The sequence below is a fragment of the Lithobates pipiens genome, unplaced genomic scaffold (genome assembly GCF_037356315.1).
Source record: "Lithobates pipiens isolate NorthernLeopardFrog02 unplaced genomic scaffold, aLitPip1_a1.2 Scaffold_23, whole genome shotgun sequence".
Classification (NCBI taxonomy): Eukaryota; Metazoa; Chordata; class Amphibia; order Anura; family Ranidae; genus Lithobates; species Lithobates pipiens.
The window spans coordinates 153,525,560-153,550,466 of NW_027507785.1; the positions used below are offsets into that span (position 1 = coordinate 153,525,560).

The following is a 24,907-nucleotide window of genomic DNA, read 5'->3' on the forward strand; positions in this document are numbered from 1 at the left end:
AGGATCCTTATGTACTATCGGTAGGTAGTACATTGTAGGAATCCTAGGCGCTAATGGCACCAAATATGTCTGTTCCTTTTTATTCAAAATGTGTTTATCAAACCCTTCCTGTACTAATTCCACCAATTTTCCTTTGAAATGAGTGGTAGGGTTGTAAGACAACTCTTTATATGTTTCCATATCTCCCAAAATTCTAAACATCTCCTGCTCATAATCACATTTATCGAGTACCACAATACCCCCACCTTGTTCGCAGGACGTATAATGATCTTTGTTTTTACTGAGTGAATTGAGACACATTTGAAATGAGGGGGACTTATATGGTTTTTTAACTGGTAATTCTGCCAAATCCTTAAGAAAAAGATCTATAAAAATGGCATCTGCTGGGGCAACCGGGACTGGCGGACTAAACAATGATGGATTTGTCCAGAATGTACTGTACCTGATGTAGCAGCTATAGCCGATCGCTCACAGGGATTGGACACTAAATATCTCTGGATGTTTATTTTTCTAATATATTTCTGCACATCAATGAAGGTGTGAAACTTATCCAATTATTTTGGAGGGGCGTATTTAAGGCCCTTATCCAAAGTATATAATTCATCTTTTGTGAGTGTCTTAGAACTAATAATAGATGGACCATATTTAATAATGAGGAGTTTTTCACATACATACTCATAATACTGGAAATGTGACAGATGAAATTAATGAAGCCAGAAATGTTTATATTAGAGTACAAGCGAAAAGACTACCTTGAGTAGAACATCTTGATATATCTATAGGTAATCTCGAGTATTATCAACTAAGAATCTTGTAAACCAAGGGGTGGAATGTAGTATGGGTCTATATTCATATAGAACTTTAGTTATTGAATTACAAGAAACTTAGTAATAGGTAAAAGTGATTACTTATATCTATATACAACATGTTAAATGCATGAGACATCTGCTTCATTATGCTATGGGAAGTTGGGAACCTTTCACCTTTTCTTTTCATCAGTTTTAGCTATTGTCTTCCCTACCATATAAATATGACTGGGAGGCCAGCCCGGAGTTTGAGGTTTTATTCAGGACTGAAGCCTCTGAATCATGTTGACTATCATCTCCAGGTATCTCATTTAGGAGATAGGGACTCCCCTGGATTGAATATGCTGTATTTATCCTGTATCGTATCATCTATAATACATCTTTAACCACTTAAGGACCTCCGTATTGCCAATGTACATCATTACAATGGCACCGGCAGGCACAAGCAGGTACATGTATGTGCCTGCCTTCCAGCGGGTGGGGGGTCTGATCGGACCCCCTCCCGCTGGATACGGCGGTCCGGTTCGCTGCAGGAGCGATCCGTGATGAGGGGATGGCCGTTGGTTTCTAGCCATCCCCTCTCGATCGCTCCTGGCCAATGAGAAGCTTCCTCCCACTGTGTATTGTATACACAGGAAGGAGGAAGTGATGTCATTCTCCTCGGGGCGGTCTTTTTGACCGGACTACGAGGAGAAGACAGAAAGTAAGTGTGCACCAACACTACACTGACATGTAGGTACACACAGGCACACAAACCAACCCCCCCCCCCCAGTCACAGTGTCACTGATTGCAGTGATCATTTATTTACTGATCACTGCATTCAGTGTCAGTTGTAAAAGTAAAAACTGTCAGGGCAGTTAGTGTTAGGTCCAGGGTAGCCCCCTATCACCCCCAATAAAGGTTTAACCCCCTGATTGCCCCTAGAGTTAACCCTTTCACCCCCTTTTGCCAGTGTCACTAAGCGATCATTTTTCTGATCGCTGCATTAGTGTCGCTAGGTAGCTAGTTATTTTTTTAGGTTCACTGCCAGGTTTTTATAGCGCTAGGTACCCCGATATACTACCCAATAATGGTTTTAACCCCCTGATTGCCCCTAGTTAACCCTTTCACCCCCTTTTGCCAGTGTCACTAAGGGATAGTTTTTCTGATCGCTGCATTAGTGTCACTAGTGCCGCTAGGTAGCTAGTTATTTTTTTAGGTTCACCGCCAGGTTTTTATAGCGCTAGGTACCCCCATATACTACCCAATAATGGTTTTAACCCCCTGATTGCCCCTAGTTAACTCTTTCACCAGCGATCACAAAATAAGTGCCACTGGTGACGCTGGCTAGCCAGTTAGTTATTTAGGTTCCCTGTCAGGTTTTTATATAGTGTCAGGGACCCCCATATACTACCTAATAAAGATTTTAACCCCCTGATTGCCCCTAGTTAACCCTTTCACCAGTGATCACCGTATAAGTGTTACGGGTGACTCTGGTTAGTTTGCTTTTTATAGCATCAGGGCATTTATTACCCAATAAAGGTTTAACCCCCTGATCACCCGGCGGGTGATATCAATTAGGTTTTAGGGTCAGGGTCTGCGTCGCCCCAGGCAGCGCTAGGTTAGTGCCAGTACCGCTAACACCCACGTGCAAAGCATAAACCTCCCGTAGTGGTATCTGAACAGATCAATATCTGATCTGATCAGATCTATACTAGCATCCCCAGCAGTTTAGGGTTCCAAAAAAACGCATTGTTAGCGGGATCAGCCCAGATACCTGCTGGCCCCTCTGCCCAGCACACCCAAGTGCAGTATTGATCCATTACTGTCACTTACAAAACACTAAACACATAACTGCAGCTAACGCAGAGTCAGGCCTGATCCCTGCGATCGCTAACAGTTTTTTTTGGTAGCATTTTATATCAATATATCATTTAGTGACAACTTTGTGCAAAAAAAAAAATAATAAATTGTAAAATTCCTGCAACTTGTGGCAAAATATAAAATATTTCATGGACTCAACATGCCTCTCAGTAAATAGCTTGGGGTGTCTATTTCCAAAATGGGGTCATTTGGGGGGGTTTTGTGCTATTTTGGCATTTTATGGCCTTCAAAACTGTGATAGGTAGTGAGGAGTGAAATCAAAAATTTGCACCCTTAGAAATCCTGAAGGCAGTGATTGGTTTTCGGGGTGCCGTACGCGACTAGACTTCCAAAAAGTCCCACATATGTGGTATCCCCGTACTCAGGAGAAGCAGCAGAATATATTTTGGGGTGCAATTCCACATATAACTATGGCATGTGTGAGCAATACATCATTTAGTGACAACTTTTTGTAAACTTTTTTTTTTTTGTGTCATTATTCAATCACTTGGGACAAAAAAAAATATTCAATGGGCTCAACATGCCTCTCCACAACTTCCTTGGGGTGTCTACTTTTCAAAATGGGGTCATTTGGGGGGGGGGGGTTGTACTGCCCTGTCATTTTAGCACCTCAAGAAATGAGATAGGCAGTCGTAAATTAAAAGCTGTGTAAATTCCAGAAAATGTACTCTAGTTTGTAGACGCTATAACTTTTGCGCAAACCAATAAATATACGCTTATTGACATTTTTTTTACTAAAGACGTGGCTGAATAAATTTTGCCCTAAATGTATGACTAAAATTGAGTTTATTCGATTTTTCTTATAACAAAAATATATCATTTTTTCCTCAAAATTTTCGGTCTTTTTCCATTTATATCGCAAAAAATAAAAATCGCAGAGGCAATCAAATACCATCAAAAGAAAGCTCTATTTGTGGGAAGAAAAGGACGAAAATTTCGTTTGGGTACAACATTGCATGCCCGCGCAATTACCAGTTAAAGCAGTGCAGTGCGAAATTGTAAAAAGACCTCTGGTCCTTAGGCTGTTAATTGGTCCGGGGCTGAAGTGGTTAATCAAAGCCAAGTAGACCTCTTTTATTACATTTTTTGTGTGCTGTGTTCTAATCCTTGCATTTACTGACCACATATCTGAAAGGGTAAATATATGAATGAACCTATGGTTAAATGTAACACAGGATTTAACCCCTTAGTACACCCTGCCCAGTAAAGTCAGGGAGCTCCATGATGCAGCTCTGCTCACATGCCCAGTTCGTCTCCGCGCCCATTCAGAATAGACCTGCCTGTGTTAAGGCCCTTGTTACCATACAAGTACAATTGTAATATTAATGTGATACCTACGTAATCCAGTGTATAAAAACCTTCAATTGGGTTAAATACTGTTATTTTGGAAAGATGCTGAGTGTATCTTGTGTGTCTGTTCCCTACTGCAGTGTTTATTATTAATTTGGAACCACTAATCAATATGAGTATAGGAGTTGCCTATCTATAAAATTTACAGAACATGCAGCAGAAAGGACGTCAAATGTAAAATTGAAAAAGATGCCGGACTCTCCTGCCACTATCTGCAACAGAATGAGTCACAGCCAGCACTCCATAATTAACCCTGAGGAGAATGAGTTACAACAGCGCACAATGCTCCTATGTCAGTTGAGGGTGGATTGTAGGGATAAGCCTCATCTAGATCTTTGCCCTCCTGGTGGGCGCACCCCTTAAAGTGGTTGTCAACCCTGACATACCACTTTTACCTACAGGTAAGCCTATAATAAGGCTTTCCTGTAGGTACTGGAAATATCTCCTAAACCTGCAGGGTTTAGGAGATATTTACCATATATGCTTGCGCCAACGTCACTGGTGCATGCGCAGATAAGAAAGGAAACATTTGTGCCATTTCTACGGGGCCCATGCCGTGACTGTTGGCATGCGTGGGAGTGATGCCACGTGACTCCAGCTAGTCACAGAGCTGGAGCCTGCAGCCACAAAGGGAAGAGGGGTGAAGATGGATGCTTTCACCAGCAAGGACATTGCAGGCTTCGTTTGCAGGTAAGTGGCACATAATGGGCTAGTATGCAATGCATACTAGCCCATTATGCTTTTACTCTGTGGGGAACAAGAGAGGAAGTAAAACCCATCAGGCTTTACTTACTCTTTAAGGAGGCTTCAGGGACCAGTGTCCAATAGCAGTTGGACTATGAATCTGGACCTGTATAGCACCCTGCAGCTAGTTCAAAATGTTTAACTACATGCCAAGGTAAGTGCCTAACGCAATATCCTGTGCCAGGAACAATGTTACAGGCCAGCCACACATTTAGTTCCCCCATGTCCGGGTACAGTCCTCCAAGGCTCAGCCGAGGAGTCAACCAAGGCCAAAAAGCTAAAAAAGAAGCTGCAGTTGCTATGTGCCAGGTAGAAATCTTGCAAAAAAAGTCTTGAGGGAAAAAAAAAAAGAAAAAAAAAAGGTTGAGAAAAGCCTCCCATTCATCTAGCTAAAAAAATAAACGCATGAAGTGTCCAACCACCAGAAGGCAGCTGCCTAACCCATTGCTTACAGAATTACCATCCTGCCTCCTGTGATGTACAACTTATAAATACTGATAAGCGTCTTTGGAAAAGACTGGCCATATATTAGCTAATTTTGCAGATTTTATAAAATCTTATAAAGATCTCTAAGAACTATAATCAATGCAATTAGTTATGGTAAAATACATATACCACCTAAAAGCAACTTATACTATTCAAACATAAACAACCAATCACCCTGAAATCAAACAGTGCATAAAAGTACTATGAAATTGTTATTATTTGTTGACTTAGAAATCATATTGACAGCATTACTGTGGAGTATTTGTCAAATATCTTTTGAAATGTCTGGACAATTGTCTCTGTCCTGTCTGAACAGCATCAAAAATAAAAAGATATATACTATATTTATCATTGCAAAAAACTCACCGAGCCCAATTCTTGTCCAAGAGCTGCATTCACAACACCCTTGAGGATATACTCCTGTATGTTGCAAAGGAGAGGTATTTGTATTAGTTACTTATTACAGGTGCTTTGCAGAAAAGTACCGTAGATATAAAACTACACGCATTTCCTAATTTGAAACATGTAAAAGCAATTATGATTCTTCTCTATACATGATACAACCATTAGTTATTACACACTATCACAGAAGTAGATAGTTCCGTTTGAGCTCAGGCTATTAATGCTTCTACAGCTACAATACATTACCAAAAGTATTGGCACACCTGTCTGCACATGAACTTTAATGGCATCCCAGTCTTAGTCCGTAGGGTTCATTATTGAGTTGGTCCACCCTTTGCAGCTATAACAGCTTCAACTCTTCTGGGAAGGCAGTCCACACAGAGGTGTTCTTTTGGGTTGAGGTCAGGATTCTGTGCAGGCCAGTCAAGTTTCTCCACCCCAAAGTCGCTCATCCATGTCTTTATGGACCTTGCTTTTTGCACTGGTCCAAATCATTTGGTGGAGGGGGATTATGGTTAGTTCCAGTGAAGGGAACTCTTAAGGATCAGCATACTAAGACATTTTGGACAATGTCATGCTCCCAAATTTGTGGAAACAGTTTGGGGATGGCCCCTTCCTGTTCCAACATGACTGCATACCAGTGCACAAAGCAAGGTCCATAAAAACACGTATAAGAGTTTGCGGTGGAGGAACTTGACTGGTCGGCACAGATTCCTAACCTTGACCATAGAATGCCTTTGGGATGAATTAGAGCAGAGACTGCAAGCCAGGCCTTCTCATCCACATCAGTGCCTGACCCTACAAATGCGCTTCTGGAAGAATGATCAAACATTTCCATAGACGCACTCCTAAACCTTGTGGACAGCCTTCTCAGAAGAGTTGTATAGTAAGTTGAAAAAAGACACAAGTCCATCTTGTTCAAGAAAAAAAAAATCATACAATCCCATATAGGCAAAAAACCCTAGCAAAGCATGATCCAATTTGCTTACAGCAGGGGGGAAAAAATGCCTTCCTGATCCCCCGAAAGGCAATTGGATATTCCATGGATGAACTTTACCTATTAATGTTAATACCCAGTTCTACTATGTACATTTAGGAAAGAATCCAGGCCTTTTTTAAAGCAATCTACTGAGCTGGCCTTAACCACATATGGAGGCAGTCTATACCACATTTTCACAGCTCTTACTGTGAAGAAACCTTTCTGTATTTGGTGATAGAATCTTTATTCCTCTAGATGTTAAGAGTGCCCCCTTGTCCTCTGTGATGACCTGTTGCCTTATGAGTTTATGTGAAATCTTCATTAATATCTGTAAAATATTGTAATTAGAAATAGATCTCATTTGGCTGGCATCTATGAAAGCCAGGTAAAATGCCTCCCCCTGTTAAGAGCAGACAAAGCAGGGCCGAGACTCCAACCAGGGATAACAAATTCCATTGTTCTACACCTACTCACTTCAAAGGACCCCATGCTGGGGTATGCAATGAAGGGAGGCAACCATAATCAATTGCTAAGTTCCTGGGGAAATCCAATTAAATCTTCTTCCTAGAATAGTCACGAGGATTTGCATGAAAGGGGGCTGACTTTTATAGTAAGCCCTCCAATCATGCTCGAGTTAAGGCAGCCAATGGGGCATCAGTATGAAGGGAAGATACTCCGGGCAGAGGGAGGTAACGATCTCTTTTTGGGAACCAGTCCTCAAGAGTGGAACTATGTAAGGATGGGTAATTATGGTTAAGGTGTTGCTTGTAACAAAATATGCTTGTAAATATACTGTCTTAGAGAATATACTTTGTATTCCTGCATGTAAATATTATATTTCAACCTAGTATTTTCTTCCTTGATGTAAGACCATAGATAGAGATTTGTGTGTTAGCTAGACTTTCAACTACTTTTAATAAATGGTGTTATGTTAAACCTTTCTTTTCCTTGTCAATAGAATTCTCTTTTAACCCATATCATATCTTCTGATTAATAAATCAGAAATATAGATTTTAAAGGTTAACAGACCTTAAAGTGAATAACTCAACACCAAGTTCCATATATGGACCCCTTATGTATTTGTACATGTTGATCGAATCCCCCCTTAATCTCCTATTCTCAAGAGAGAATCAATTCAGTTCCTCTAATCTTTCCTCATTGCTGAGCTCCTCCATGCCTCTTATCAGTTTGATTGCCCTTCCCTGCACTTTCTCCAGTTCCCCGATATTCCTTTTAAGAATTGGTGCCCAAAACTGAACTGCATATTCCAGATAAGGTCTTACTAATGATTTGTACAGGGGTAAAATTATATCTCTCTCTCTCTGAGAGAGTCCATATCTTTCTTAATTAGGGATGGGTGAACAGTTTGGCCTGAGCATAAGTTCTGGCCGAACTTTCGCTGTCCAGACTTTCGACGAACAGCCGAACAAACGCGTCATTTGATCGTTTGTTTGCCCCCCAAAATCCACCACAATGCATTGCGGTGCTGAACAGTGCATTGCAAGCCCTGATTGGCTGAAGCAGTGAAAGCTTCAGCCAATCAGGGCACAGAGCATTGTCAAAGTCATGATTGGACACTGTCATTATGAATTTATCCAAGCATGGCTCATTCCCGCCCCACAGTATAAAAGTATTCTTTCAATGGCAGCCATTTTCAGTGCGATTTCGGCATGGAGAGAGATAGAACAGGGTTCTGTTCTGTGCTATTAGTGTGCCATTTTGCTTCAGTTGTCAGTGCAAAATATTAGTTTAGTGTCAGTCTAGGGATTGTGTAAGTGTAGTGAGGAAGACCATCATTCAGCTTTGCACAGTGTGCAGCTAGAGTAGGGACAGCTCAGATAGTTTCACTGTAGTGTAGTGAGACAGTGTCATTCATACATACATTAGTGTATAGTAGGGACAGCTCATATAGTTTCAGTGTAGTGTATTGAGACCGTGTAAGTAATCTTTACATTAGTGTATAGCTAGAGCAAGAACAGTTCAGATAGCTTCAGTGTGGCAGTTGAACACCATCTATGTGATTACGTTACTGCCAGTTTAGTGCCATTTTTCTTCTGTGTGTGTTACTGCCAGTTTAGCACCATTTACTCCTGTATGTGTTACTGCCAGTTTAACACCATATATTTCTGTGTGCGTTATTGCCAGTTTAACGCCATATTGTTCTGTGTTATTGCCAGTTTAATGCCATAAGGTTCTGTGCGTTATTGTACGTTTGGCACATAATATTGCAGTATATTACAGTGTATCCGTAGGGTGTGTCTGTGTAGTGTGAGCACTTGAATTAAAGTGTACCAAACAATTCTTTACATTGATTAAAGTGCATCTATGTACAGATTTCCACTTCTTTACATTTGCTTATAAACACTGCCCCCTCCCTCCCAATAATGTCTGGGAGGACAACAAGGAGAGGCAGATGTTTCCTTGGCACTGTAAGGGGGCCAGCAACAAATGTGTCCACAAGCAAATGTGGCTGTAGGGGGTCAGTCCTCAGGCAAGGCATAATTTCCTCTGTTTAGTGAATTTGCCACTGTTATCCAGCCACAGCATGCAGAGGATGTTACTAAACCTTCCTCATCCTCTGTTATGCAAGCAGAGACAAGTGTGCAGTCCCCTGCAGTTGCCAAAGTGGATAAACCTGCCACCTTGTCCACATCTATTCCGCCATATCTCCAACATCAGTCATTGAGGAGTTGGCTGAGTTATTTGACTACAGTGTCAGGCACTTGCTCCTTGATGATGCCCAGCCATTACTGGATTCAGATGTTGGTTCTGAGGTTGAGTATGACAGGAACATGAGCCTAGAGAGAGGAACACTGGTAGACAATTTGGCATTCATGTTCCCCAAGCCGCAGCGTATTCCCAACTTGTCTCCAGTGGTAACGAAGATAGAGAGGATGATTATGAAGTCACTAATAAAATAAAATGCCAGATACAGCAGAAGAGGTAACTGAAGGTGAGGTGGCACAACCTCAAGGAGGCCGACATCAAGAAAGAGTAGAAAGCAGCCATCCTATTCCTTCACATTCTGCAGCTGTTATCTCCCAGCCCACTCCTCAAAGCTCAGGTGTCTGGGCCTTTTTCAGCACATCTGCAGCAGATCACACTGTTGCCATCTGCAAACTGTGTCTCCGGCACATCAAATGTGGCAAAAACCCCAACCATATGCTTATTATTGCAATTTTTTTGCCTTCATCAAGAGCACCTCTATAGGGTTCCGGCGGAAAGGCGTTCCTGAGTAATTCTTCTGCACCTGTTTGACAGGTGCATATCATTGCAATTTTTTACAGCAAGGCCAATTCTTGCTTTCATCAAGAGTACCTCTATAGGGTTACCGTGGGAAGGTGCCACTGATACCCAAAGACCAACTTTTACGCACCCACTACTTCTATACAAAGTCAGTGACATCAGAATGTAGCAAAAAACAAAAAAAAATGCTAATCTTGTTCCCAGTGCACCTCATCATACACACTGGATCCCCAGTTGTTGCTGAGCAAAATAAAGGCAGCTTGCAATGACAATTTCCTTTTTTTGGGCTTTATAAATGCAATTACTGCTGCAGCAGATTCTAGACATGGTACAAATCTGCCACTTTACAGGTAGACTAAGGGGACGCTCCAGGCACTATATTGGGAGGAATTTTAAATTTTTAGGCTCTCACTTAAAAAAAAAAAAATAATCACTGCTCATTTAAAAAAAATAGACTTTTTGTACTCACAGTAAAATCCTTTTCTCTGAAGTTCATTGACGGACACAGCAGCTCTTCTTGTCCTTAGGTTATATCGCCCCTTTAGGAGAGGACTAGGCAAAAAGTGTTAAAAACAGCAACACTTGGCACATGCCCATGGCTGGTTTGCCTCGGACGCCACCAACGCAGCAGTTGCCTTGGAGGCCTCCATCGTGGGATCTTTCAAAGCACTGCGGAACGTTTTGTTCAGGGGTCCTAGATCTCCGCACCCTCTCACTACTTCGATGAAGACAGTGCTGAGGGCATGGTCTGTGGTGGTCGGCTGGGCCACGGACTTACTCTCCTTATATCCCATTGTGGCTCAATCCTTCCCTACCTGAATTCTACTCTATACCAGACTCGATCCTGTGGGTGTCGAAGGGCGTTCGGTATATCCATCAAATCTGCGAGAATGGTGCGTTACTGACATTTGACCAGCTGAAATCTAGATTTGATTTACCCAATACACATTTTTTCCAGTTCCTGCAGCTTCGTCATGCATACAAGACTCAGTTCGGTGACTCTCCTGTAGCCCTATACCAGTCTAACATGAAACTGCTCCTGCGTCAGGAGACGTTGCCTAAACCTCTATCCACGATTTACAAGGCTCTGCAGCCCTCTGTTCATAGTGGATTGGAAAAAGTTTGAGACTTTTGGGTGGCAGAGCTGCCGGCGCTGGATGGGGAAGACTGGGAGGACATATGGTACTCCCCCTTCAGATATTTGGTCTCTTGTAGAGACCATCTGATCCAATTTAAAATATTACATAAATTTTACTATACTCCATATAGGCTTCATAAAATATACCCTGACTTCACGCCACAGTGCTGGCGTTGTCGGGTGGATTCGGCGGGGTACATCCACATGATATGGTTTTGCCCCAAGGTGCAACACTACTGGTCACTGGTCGTCTCCTTTATTACTAAACTAACCACGATTCCTATACATGCTTGGTTTGGTAGACGCGGTGGTCCCCTCGAGGGCAGTTCGCACATTACTGAGCCAGGAAACTGATTGTACTCCGGTGGAGGGCTCCCTCAGCGGCCCTCACCCTGAGTGCATGGAAGTCATTAGTTAACCTTGCAATACCCTTGTATAGGGAAGTATATTCTAGCAGGGGATGCCCTCAAAAGTTTCAAAGGGTTTGGAACATCTGGTTGGAGTCTGAAACAACTGTGGAACAGGAGAGACCTGAGCCAGCTGACTGCCGGTAGACACCCGCTGATGAACTTTTGTTTTGGTAGACTACATACAGTAAATTACTAAACCTATGTCGAACACTGTATAAGGTGTTTCTCCTGTCAACTTTAGCAGCAAGCTACGGGGTTTGTTTCTCTCTCTGTTTTTAGGGTTAGGTTGATAGTTAGGTTGTAATACCTTACCTACTGTTTTCTTGTTTTATGTTAAGTGAGCCCGGGAATGCCCAAAAGGCTCTGTTTGTAAACCTTTATTTGTTTGAAAATAATAAAAAAAATAATTTATATTAAAAAAAAAACAGCAACACTTGTACAGTACCGCCCAGGGGGCAGTCCTACTGGCTATAACCCCTCACACTGCATCCAACATCCGCCAAAAGCAGAACAAACAGAAATAGGAGGGGTGGGTGCTGTGTCCGTCAATGAACTTCACAGAAAAGGATTTTACGGTGAGTACAAAAATCCTATTTTCTCTATCATTCATTGAAGGACACAGCAGCTCTTCTTGACCTTAGGGACATCCCCAAGCAGTGTCAAAGAAACGAGGGGTGGGAACAGTAAACAACAACAACTCCACCCAAAACAGCCAGAGCTCCTCAACAGAGGAGTTGAAACCTTAAACAGCTGCCTGCAAAAGCTTCAAGCATCCGAAGATGCACTCACATCAACTTTGTAAAATTTAGTAAAAGTGTGGACGGACGACCAGGTCACCTCCTTACACACCTGAGAAATGGACGCTTGATGCTGGAAAAACCCAAGAGGCACAAATTGTCCTGGTAGAATGCGTCATGACAGAAAAGGGAGGCGCCCATCACCTTATGGCATAAGCCTGAACTACAGTCTGTCTGATCCACCGAGAGATGGTAGCTGATGAGACCGCCACTTCCTTCTTTGGACCAGCCACTGATACAAAACAGCGAGTCTGACCTCCGAAAAGAAGCAGTAGCAGACAGATACACCCGCAGAGCCCGGACCACGTCCAGGGAATGCAAAGCCACCTCTTTAGGGTGTGATGGCTGAGGACATGAGGATGGAAGCACAATGTCATCATTTAGATGAAAGGCTGAAACAACCTTTGGAAGAAACGAAGGCTGCAGACGCAGCACCACCTTATCCTTGTGGAGGATCAAGTAGGGAGACTTGCAAGACAAGGCCACCAACTCAGAAACCCTCCTGGCAGATGTAATGGCCACTAGAAAGACCACCTTCTGAGAGAGTCAGGGAATCTCCCTAACGTTTTAAAACCACGGATTCTGAAGCACCGAGAGCACCAGATTTAAATCCCATGGAGGTACCAGTGGCCGAATCGGAGGGGTCAAATGTCGAACCCCCTGAACAAATGTACTCACCAATGAGTGAACCGCCAAGGGTCGCTGAAAAAAAAAAAAGACAGTCAAAGCTGATATCTGCCCCTTAATGCTGCTTAAAGCGGGATTCCACCGTTTATAACGTTTTTTTTTTCCGGCATAGTGACAATCAATACTATTAATAAGGCTAACACTTACTTTTGGTGTTTCTGGCCTCAGGAGCATGCCTTTGTCTCCTCTGAAATGAGTTTATAAAACCGTCTCCTGACGGTTTCCATTTTGCCTGTGGGCATGTGAAGCCCACAGGCATCCTCTTCCGGGACAGTGTGCTGCTAAATGACCAGCATGCACCGCCCGTTCTATAAAAGATCTCGCGCATGCGCAGTCAGCGCAATATCGAGAGCCGTCTACAGCTCCGGTTGCCATGACAACGGGTGTTCTCGTCGGAAGTCCCGCCCCATTGTGATGGCAACGGAGATAAACAATGAGACCCGGAGAAAAAAAAAGGTCCCAGGAGCCCATGCGGCAGACCGGAACGAGTGACCTGCCGATTAAGCCCCGCCCCCGTTCCGCATCGGCTCCTCCCCGTTCCGGAATTCACTGTGGAAGGAAATTTGAAATAGAAAAAAAACTAAAGAAGACAGCTGGAAGGTAAGGGGGTTACCAAGCGTTTAGGGAAGGGGGGATCACATAGCCCTGGGAGTGTATTTTAGGGTGGACCTCCGCTTTAATGCAAGTTTCTGATCCACGCCTCACTGTAAAAAACAGCAGGATCCTGGAAAGTGAATATGCACATGGACACCACCCCATCTCCTCACACATGGAGATGTAGGTCTTCCACGTACGATGATAAATCTTCAGAGAGGATGACTTCCGTGCCCTCAACATAGTGGCTATTACCGAATCTGACAGGGCTCCATTCGACCATAGCGACCATTCCCCTTGGTCCAGCATCTGACAACTTAGGTAGTCCGCTTGCCAGTTTGTACACCCCCGGAATGTACACAGCCGACAGAGCCGGCACGCACAGCTCTGCCCACCGCAGGATGTGAGAGACCACCAGTGCTGCAGCTGAGCTCCTTGTTCCTCCTTGATAGTTAACATGCACCACCGCTGTGGCGTTGTCCGACTGGAGCCTGACCAGACGCCCCTGCAGCCTATGTAACCATGTGGAGGGGCACCGCCTGATTGCCCGAAGCCCCAGCACATTGATTGGCAAGCGGGATTCGTCCTGGGTCCACCGACCCTGGGCTGACTATACGCCCAAAACTCCCCCCTCCAACCGGTCAGGCTGGTGTCTATTGTGATCACCATCCAATCAAGAGGAAAGAACGACTTCTCGGACCGAAGGGCCAGCAACCTCAGCCACCAGAATCCCTGACTAGCTGGCTCACCTGAATTTGACAATCCAGGAACAACGGGTATTTGTCCCAATTGGACAGGATCTCCTTTTGCAAGACTCGAGTGTGGAATTGAGCATACGGTACTGTCTCGAAAGTGGCTACCATGAGACCCAGGACTCGCATGCAAAAACGCAGTGACGACCACCTGTGGGGCACCAACAACTTTACCACAGCTTGAAGAGTCTGAAACTTGTCCGAAGGGAGAAAGACTCTTGCCTCTGAGGAGTCCAGAAGCAAGCCCAGGTAAACCAGGCTTTGAGTCAGCACCAACACCGACTTCTGTAGGTTCAGTACCCAACCAAACTCCTGAAGAGTTTTTGCATGTTGATTGCAACATCCTTCCTACCCTCAGAAGGAGGTCATCTAGGTAATCCATAATTGCAATCCCTCACTGCCTCAGCAAAGCCAAAATTGGGGCTAGCACCTTGGTGAAGACCCTCAGTGCTGACGCCAGGCCAAAAGGGAGAGCCACAAATTGGTAGTGCTCGTCTCCGACCGCAAATCTCAGAAACCTCTGATGCTTGATGCATATGGGGACATGCAAGTATGCGTCCTTGATGTCCAGGGATGCCAGAAAATCCCCCTGATGGAGTGCAGCTACCACTGAGCGAACTGATTCCATCCTGAACCATTGTACTTTCACAAAGCTGTTGAGGGCCTTAAGGTCCAGGACCAGACGGACCCCTTTCTTCATTGGGACTACAAACAGATTGAAGTATAACCCCTGAAACCTTTCCGGGGTCAGTACAGGTACTATCACCCCGTGCAGCAGCAGGTCCTGTACTGCCCCAAATAGGGCCTCCCGATGAGCCGGAAGAAGAAGGTTGGAGGGAAAAAATCTGTTTGGCGGATAAGACAGAAACTCTATCTTGTACCCTGAGGAAACCAGTTTGCAGACCCACTGGTCGGAAAGTAGGGAGGTCCACCGAGCTGCAAACTCCCGAAGGCGCCCCCCACCCGAGAGTCGGGCAGGGCAAGCCTTCATGCGGTAACAGATTTACTTGCAGGCTTGTTTGGCTTACGAAACCAAGGACGTTTTTGTCCCTCAGCAGGAACCTTGTCTGACTAGGAATGCTTACCTGCTGACCCGGGCGGATGAAAAATCCACTTGTGAGCGGAGAAGGAGGGCCCTTACCTACGGCGTGGCTCCTTACCTTTCCTGGGCTGCAGGAGCAATGTACTCTTACCCCCAGTAACATTCTTAATAATATCATCCAGCAAGGCTTCAAATAGCCTCTCTCCCTGGAAGGGCAAGTCCGCCATTGCTTTCTTAGATGCCTGGTCCGCAGACCAGCATTTCAGCCAAATCATGCGACGTAGCACTACTGCTGATACTGAGGCTCTAGACAGCAAGAGGAGCGTATCTAAGGCAGCATCACAGACATACTTAAGGCCCTGCACCAACTGAACTGCCAGCTCCACGCAGACCGGGGAAGCCTGTTGCTTCTCCAATTCACGGTGCAACAACTTAGCCCATTCAGTCAGCGTCTGCGATACCAGGGCCATGGCTAACACCGCCCGCAATGCTGACCCCACCATGATAAACATGGACCGGGCAACCGCCTCGGCCCTTCTGTCAGCAGGGCCCTTGAAAGCAGGAGTCCCTTCCACCGGAATTGTGGTTACCTTATTTAATCTGGATATCGGAGGGTCAACAATCGGAGATGTCCATTTCTTTAGGAAACTCTCCTCAAAGGGGTAATGCACCGCCATGCGTTTCGGGACTGAAAAGGCCCGCTGCGGTTTCCCCCATTTCTTGTAAATAAACGTATTAAAATAAGTTAGGTAAGGAAACACCTTAGGCGTATGTGCAGGCTGACTTGTGGGACCCGAAAGGGACCAACACTTCTGTATATGCCCCCGCCGTATCCTCCATTTTTACGGTATCCCGCACTGCCGTAATAAGTGCTCCTACAAGCGCCTTTTCCTGTGCTGACACGGAGTCATCCTCACTGTCCGAACGGTCCTGGTCCGCATCCCCCGATGCATCAGAACAGGGGCCGCCAGTCACAGCGGGGCCGAGGCTGAATCAGTAATACACAAATAAAGTCTTTTGGCGCTAGAATGTGCAGTCTATATACGATCAAATTCAAATCATATTGGAACGTTAGTAGGAATGTTAGGTATCTAGTGCAGCTGCCGACCACTTAGGAAGAAATGGGTGAATCAAGAACCAAAAAACAAAAGCAGCGCTCTGACAAAACCAATACAAAATTGTTCAAATAAATATGTTATATATTATTTAATTATTATTATTATTATTGAATGCTCTAAAAAAATTAAGTCTAAAGACACACAATTGTCAGTGTGACAAGTACTCTCGAGATGATACACCAATCACTGTGTAAATTGAAGCACTTTAGCATAAATTATATATGATACCGCCAGATGATAAAGCGTTAACATCATGAGCTGACTACAAATTCTAGTCTCAAGTATGTAATCCAACAGCTCGAAGTGTAAGGCAGGGTTTAGTGCTTACAAAGGGTTAAGTTCCTGGTAATGGCTTTGGTTGCACAATATTCCGTCCCGCTGTATGCTGCGAGGTATGGATGTGTATAACACACTAAGGCCAGTTCGGCGGGTTGGCAGCTGGGGCTATGGCGGCGTATTGCAAAGAGCCCTCGTTGAAACAAAATGCAGCCGCTGGACCCGCTGAGTGCTCATGACGAAAATCGGAAGCCAAGATCAATCAGAGCCAGGGAACCCGGAAGAACGGAGGTTGCCTCAGATGGGCTGGATTGTAAAGCTTATTGTTGTCATAACAACCATGGCTAACATTTTTCGCTCACATGCACCTTCTCAAAGTTACGGACGCTTACGGCAACACAGGTTATAAAGGCACCTCTACAACGGTGGGAGGGGAACAACGCAAAATTCTGATGTTAACCCCTTATACACAGGATAAGCATATGGATGTAAACACTGTCAGCAACTGCACATCTATCCTACGCATAAAAATAATAATTAAAACTAGGTAAATATGAAATTAAAAATGAAAAAAATAAAAAAAAAATAATAAAAGATAAAAATACCAAATAAGAAAAAGGAAGAAAAATACAATTTATAATGTGATACCAATAAAAATTAAAAGCATGAAACAGTATAAGAAAAATGTATATGTGTATCAACAATAAATGAAAAATAAAAATTATATGTATAAAAAAAAAAGTGTAATATTGAATGTTTTTACAGGATAATTTGTTTAAAAGACCACTCGGGCAATATCAACCGCTCCATAATTATTTAATACTAAGAACATCGATCTCTTCATTAAGGCCTTCAGGTGAAAGGGAACCCAATGAGTATATTCAAAATGTCTCCCTTCGACAAAGAAGGGAGAATCTTTCATTATCAGTTAGGGTCCCCCTTGGAATAGCCTCAATAGCAAATACCTCCATATGTCTAAAGTCCTTATTGTGTACTTGACGAAAATGCCGGGGGATGCTATGTTTTATACATCCCTTTTTCGTCAATCGGCGGTGCTCACCCACTCTGACACGTAGGGCGCGTATTGTGCGGCCCACATACAAGAGGTCGCATGAGCATTGCAGGACATAAATTACAATGTAATGAACTGTTTAATTTAAAAGGATTTGCCTTTATTTGTGTCTATCACTGATTGGCCATGAGAAATAGATTTGGCATTGAAAAATACGGACTCTATTATCAAAATATGTTCTCGTGTCAGACAGTGCTGGTCTATTATTTGGTTTAACTACTGGGAGCAATAATATTTTTTATTGTTCCTGAACGTCTAAACGTTACTTGTGGTTTAGGAGGAAGTAATGGAGATAAAATTTGGTCAAGCTTCAAGATATTATAATGTTTATATATTATTTTAGATATGGATTTACATTGAGTGTTGAATGTTAAGACAAACCTTTCTGTATTGGTCATATCTGAGGATTTATCTGTATGATTACTCTTAATGGGTTTGGATTGTTTACTTTTATTCGCTAGAAAGGCCTGTGTCACTAGGTCACGCGGATAACCCTTTTCCTCAAACTTTTTTAGCATGTGGTGGCCCTGTGCAAGGCTGATAACAGGATAAAAAAACCCTGGAAATTTATCTCCCCTTCCCTGAGGAACCTACATTGGCTAACCGTAAAGAATCGGATCACATTCAAGACCCTCTGCCTCACCCACAAATGCGTGCATAGAGACGCTCCTCACTACCTAACTGAGAAAATAAAACACTACACAACAAACCGCAGTCTTCGATCAGCTAACAAAAACCTCCTCTTCCTTCCAAAATCCCGGTACAAATCAAAGGGGGAACAGAGATTCGCTGTCCAAGGACCACGGCTATGGAACGCTCTACCAACCAACATCCACTTTGAAGAAAACCAGCAGGCCTTTAGGAAAAAAACTCAAGACCTTCCTCTTCTAGAAGATGGACAACTAAGCTCTTTGCAGCACCTTGAGGTGATTGAGTTCGCGTTGTGCGCTATACAAATATTTCACTCACTCACTGTGTGGTATAATCCTCAGTTAAAGTACAGTTCCTCCGCAATCTTTGAAATTGACCCTTGGGAACGTTGTTCTTCCACACGGGATTGTGACAGCTGCTGTAGTGAAGATATGAATTACCAGATGTTGGTTTGTTATGATTATTGATAATTATGTTATGTTCATCATGAGAAAGGACCAAATCTAAAAATACCAATTCCTTTTGGTCTATCTCATGTGTAAAAGACAAACCCAGTATATTGTCATTGCAATATGCAACAAATGTAGAAAATAGATCTGGAAAAAAGTGCAACCAAAGCCATTACCAGGAACTTAACCCTTTGTAAGCACTATACCCTGCCTTAGCCCTTGTACACGCGGTCGGAAAATCCGTCGGAATGTGTCCTATCGGACCGCGTTGTCGGATAATCCGACTGTGTGGCATGCATCGGACTGATTGCGTCGGAATATCCGTCGGACCCAATTTTCCAACATGTTGGAAATATTTCCCGACCAACTGGTTCGATCGGACATACTCCGATCATGTGTAGAGAATTTTGATCGGACCAAGTGCCACACATGCTCAGATCAAATTCCTACATCAAAGCTATTGGCTACTAGCCTGAATGTAGTCCCATCGTAACGAAATTACGTCATCACGTTCTGAAAGATCGGATTTTTCGACAACTTAGTCCGACCGTGTGTATGCAACAGTTTCGGACAAAATCCGATGGATTTGGTTGTCGAAATCTCTGACCGTGTGTACAGGGGCTTACACTTCGGGCTGTTGGATTACATACTTGAAATCAGAACTTGGAGTCAGCTCATGATGTTAACCCTTTATCATCTGGCGGTATCATATATAATTTATGCTAAAGTGCTTCAATTTACACAGTGATTGGTGTATCATCTCGAGAATACTTGTCACACTGCCAATTGTGTGTCTTTAGACTTATTTTTTTAGAGCATTCAATAAATGAATTTGTTTCAACATATTTATTTGAACAATTTTTGTATTGGTTTTATCAGCGCGCTGCTTTTGTTTTTTGGTTTCCGAGGCTGAATCAGAGCTTTCCCCAGAAGACAGTGGGGGTGTTTTTTACCCCCCTTGTGCCCGCATGCCACTTCCACCCTGGCAACAAAGGCGTCCAGGACTGCCAATAGAGCGTCCATAGGCACTGCAGGTTCAGGAGAACCAATTGCAATTACAGGGATGTCTGAGGAAGAAGCACCAGCTTCTGACGCCATGCTGACTCACACTCGCCTGTCACCATTTAGGGACCTAAGACAAGTCACACAAAAGTCCACCCTCCTAGCTGCACAGACTGAGGGACCCCCCGCAGGACTCACCACCCTGACCCAGGTACTGTGCTGTGCTGCTGCTGTCCGCTGTCACCTGTGCCATCCATGAGGTGTATGTGTGGAAGCGCGCTGTTCTAGAAGGAAACAAGCGTCCAGTACTAGAGGCAAAACCACCTGAGGCTACCAGAAAATGGCTGCTGGCCTCCTCAGAAAAAAACGTCTGAGAGCACCAAGAAAATGGCCACTGAACTACTAGAAAATGGCTGAAGGCAAAAAAACTAGCTGTGGCTATCACAAAATGGCCCACAGCACCAGGAAAATGGCCGCGGAGCAAACAGCGGCCTCCCCACATGGCTCACACAGCACAGACACCCACCGTGGCCCAGAAAAAAAGGGAAGAGGATGAGCGGACCCCCAACACCCAGCGCAGCCCCCTGCCAGGGCCCAGAGCCCCCCCAGAGGACCACTGGCCAGGTACGTGCACTGCACCCCCGTGTGCCCAGTCAAACAGCGGCCCATATTATGAGGAGGAGGGAAAAGACAGGGAGAGTGAGAGACCCCCTAGTCAACCTCCCAGGGAATGCCCAGCTAGTCCATCCTGCCGAGACAGGTGGAACCATACTTACCCCTCCTGCAGGAACTGCTGGACGCATTCTACAGACAGACCCATCACCCGAGCAGTACGGGGTGGTTGCCAGCCATGGCACAATGTGACATAGACAGCAGTAGCCCTGTCATGTGTTCCCCCGGAGAATATAGCTTACCAGCCGCCCCTGGAATAGATGGGGCACGTTGTGGCTGACCCAGCACGTAGCTAGGGCCTGGTCATGCTTGATGGTCAGGCTGGGGAGACTACAAGGATCTATATTATCCAGCCTGTCACTCCGCCCGGCTGTTGACTGAAGATCACAGGAATCAAAAATGCAGAAAAAAGAAAAAAAAATTCCCAGGACCAATGGTCCCATCGGCAGCCAGGTCCTTCTCCTATACTAGGCAGAAAAAAACTGAGCTGCTGGATGCAGTGTGAGGGGTTATAGCCAGTAGGACTGCTCCCTACTGTGCAAGTGTTGCTGTTTTTAACACTTTCTGCCTAGCCCTCTCCTAAAGGGGCAATATAACCTAAGGTCAAGAAGAGCTGCTGTTTCCGTCAATGAACGATAGAGAAATTATGTTTTTTACAAATTATTTTTTTTATTGATACATGTCCCCCAGGGCAGGACCCAGACCCCTATAATCATTGTATTCCCAATTACTTGCCTTCAAAATGGGCACTTTTGATTTTTGATGTTTGGGTCCCATTGGCTTTAATGGGGTTCTTAATTCGGGTCCGAACTTTTGCAGTGTTCGGAATTTCTGGTGCGAACCGAACAAGGGTCTGTTCGGCCCATCCCTACTCTTAATACAAGAAAGGATTTTGCTCGCTTTGGAAACTGCAGCTTAGCATTGCATGCTATTATTAAGTTTATGATTAGGGTTGTCCTGATAACACTTTTTTAAAACCGAGTGCAAGTACTGATACTTTTTTTCAAGTACCCTGTGATTTTTTTGTTTAACGTCATGTGAGTTTTTTTTTTTACAATATTCTGTTTTACAATGTATAACATATATATTTGGTGAGATGTCAGGGGTCTAAATAGACCCCTGATATCTTCCCTTTGTGACATGGAAAGGGACTGAGGATAGAGATTCCCCATTCTCTTTCTCAGCAGCCTCAGCTGCACTGAAGATGCAGTTTTCATTCATAAACTGAGACATCGTAAAAACAATTTACAATGCTCAATTATGAATTGACAGTCAGTGATCACTGACTCTGTTCATTTGAAAAAGGAAGGAGCCGGTAAATGAAGGGAGGTGGGACTGGAGGATTGCACGGAGGGGGAGCGAAGGAGCCAACAGAACACAGAGGGGAGCCGGAGGAGGTTACAGTGGGCACTCAGGAACCATGTATCGGGACCGATACTAGTAGTGGTATCGGGACAACCCTACTTATGATCTACCAAACCCCCCAGATCCTTCTCCACAAGCATATTCTTAGCCCCTCAAGTTCATAACTTTACATTTATCAACATTAAACCTCATTTGCCATAATTAACGACTTGGAGGCGGCGCTATAGCCAAAAGACTGCTGCAGTGCGGACCTCCCATACGGTCTCCCATTCTCGTGCAAGGCGCTCTGTGATTACCAAATTTTTTTGGACTCGACTGATCACAGAGCAGGGTAAAGGGCCAATCACAGACAATGACAGCTGATCACAAAGTAAACAGACACTGGTTACCAGCTATACACTGTCAGCGTGAAGAAAATAAAGCCTGTAATTGGCTTCTGTTAGAGGGACATTGGTCCCCTAAAAAAACAAAAATCTGTGCCCACCAGTGCCCTAACATCAGTGCAGCTTATCAGTGCCATCAGTGAAGGAGGAAAATTACCAGTTTGCAAAAAATGTTAACAAAATATGAAAAACTATTCTTTTAAAAATTGTCGGTCTTTTTCTGTTTGGCAAAAAATAAAAAAAACACAGTGGTGAATAAATACGACCAAAAAAATGTTATTCGGGTACAGTGCTGCATGATCGTGAAATTGTCATTCACAGTGTGAGAGCAATGAAAGCTGGAAATTGGCCTGGTCAGGAAGGGGGTATAAGTGCCCAGTAAGCAAGTGGTTAAACTTGCATTGAGGTAGTTTTGTAAGTCTTTTAAGGACATTATTCCGCTGCACAGCTTTGTGTCATCTGCAAAGATTTTTAATGCCAGACTCTATCATTAAAGAGGAAGTAAACTCTCCCACTCTGATGCTTCTTTTTATTTAGTCCATTATAATAAGTAATTATCAAACTACAGCCACTGTAATCCAGCCCAAATCGCATATTACTTACGGTTTAACCACTTTAAGACCGGACCATTTTGCTGGTAAATGACCAGAGGTCTTTTTACACTTTGGCACTGCGCTGCTTTAACTGGTAATTGCGCGGTCATGCAATGTTGTACCCAAACAAAATTTGCGTCCTTTTCTTCCCACAAATAGAGCTTTCTTTTGATGGTATTTGATTGCCTCTGCGATTTTTATTTTTTGCGATATAAACGTAAAAAGACCGCAAATTTTGAAAAAAAATGATATTTTCTACTTTTTGTTATTAGAAAAATCCAATAAACTCAATTTTAGTCATACATTTAGGCCAAAATGTATTCAGCCACATGTCTTTGGTAAAAAAAAAGTCAATAATTGTATATTTATTGGTTTGCGCAAAAGTTGTCACATCTACAAACTAAGGTACGTTTTCTGGAATTTACGCAGCTTTTAGTTTACGACTGCCTATCTCATTTCTTGAGGTGCTAAAATGGCAGGGCAGTACAAAACCCCCCCAAATGACCCCATTTTGGAAAGTAGACCCCCTAAGGAAATTGATAAGAGGCATGTTGAGCCCATTGAATATTTTATTTTTTTGCCTCAAGCGATTGAATAATGACAAAAAAAAAATATTTTTTTTTTTTTTACACAAAGTTGTCACTAAATGATATATTGCTCACACATGCTATGGGCGTATGTGAAATGACACCCCAAAATAAATTCTGCTGCTTCTCCTGAGTACGGGGATACCACATATGTGGGACTTTTTGGGAGCCTAGCCGCGTACGGGGCCCCGAAAACCAAGCACCGCCTTCAGGCTTTCTAAGGGCGTAAATTTTTGAGTTCACTTCTCACTACCTATTACAGTTTTGAAGGCCATAAAATGCCAAGATGGCACAAAACCCCCACAAATGACCCCATTTTAGAAAGTAGACACCCCAAGCTATTTGCTGAGAGGCATGTTGAGTTCATGGAATATTTTATATTTTGCCACAAGTTGCGGGAAAATTACAAACTTTTTTTTTTTTTTTTTTCACAAAGTTGTCACTAAATGATATATTGCTCACACATGCCATGGGCATATGTGAAATGACACCCCAAAATAAATTCTGCTGCTTCTCCTGAGTACGGGGATACCACATATGTGGGACTTTTTGGGAGCCTAGCCGCGTACGGGGCCCCGAAAACCAAGCACCGCCTTCAGGCTTTCTAAGGGCGTAAATATTTGACTTCACTCCTCACTACCTATTACAGTTTTGAAGGCCATAAAATGCCAAGATGGCACAAAACCCCCACAAATGACCCCATTTTAGAAAGTAGACACCCCAAGCTATTTGCTGAGAGGCATGTTGAGTCCATGGAATATTTTATATTTTGCCACAAGTTGCGGGAAAATTACAAACTTTTTTTTTTTTTTTTTTTTTTCACAAAGTTGTCACTAAATGATATATTGCTCACGCATGCCATGGGCATATGTGAAATGACACCCCAAAATAAATTCTGCTGCTTCTCCTGAGTACGGGGATACCACATATGTGGGACTTTTTGGGAGCCTAGCCGCGTACGGGGCCCCGAAAACCAAGCACCGCCTTCAGGCTTTCTAAGGGCGTTACAGTTTTGAAGGCCATAAAATGCCAAGATGGCACAAACCCCCCCCAAATGACCCCATTTTGGAAAGTAGACACCCCTAAATTTAGGGGTACACTAGTGAGACTAGGTAATAAATGGCGGGTGCCCTGAAACTATAAAAAAATAACTAACCAACCAGCGTCACCTGTAACAGTTATATGGTGATCACTGGTGAAAGGGTTAACTAGGGGGCAATCAGGGGGCTTTATGCGGTAGTATATGGGGGTCCCTGGCGCTATAAAAAGCTGCGGCGAACCTAAATACCTACTTGCCTAACTAGCGTCACCTGTGACACTAATACAGCGATCAGAAAAACGATCGCTTATTAGGCTGGGTTCACACTGGAGCGATGCGGGAACGCCACGAATGCGCGGCGGGTTCCCGCATCGCATGCCTCCCGGCGGCAGTTCACACTGCC

The 24,907-nt window shown here is 43.8% G+C and overlaps 1 protein-coding gene across 2 annotated transcripts in view; it reads right to left on the reverse strand.

The window, feature by feature from the left end:
- Positions 1-24,907, reverse strand: part of IFT56 (intraflagellar transport 56) — an 872,526-nt gene that overhangs the window by 328,580 nt on the left and 519,039 nt on the right. For both annotated transcript variants that reach the window (XM_077452501.1, XM_077452500.1), the window contains exon 11: positions 5,617-5,670. In XM_077452501.1, the coding sequence (XP_077308627.1) occupies positions 5,617-5,670 (54 nt within the window). The remainder of the gene's footprint in view (positions 1-5,616; positions 5,671-24,907) is intronic.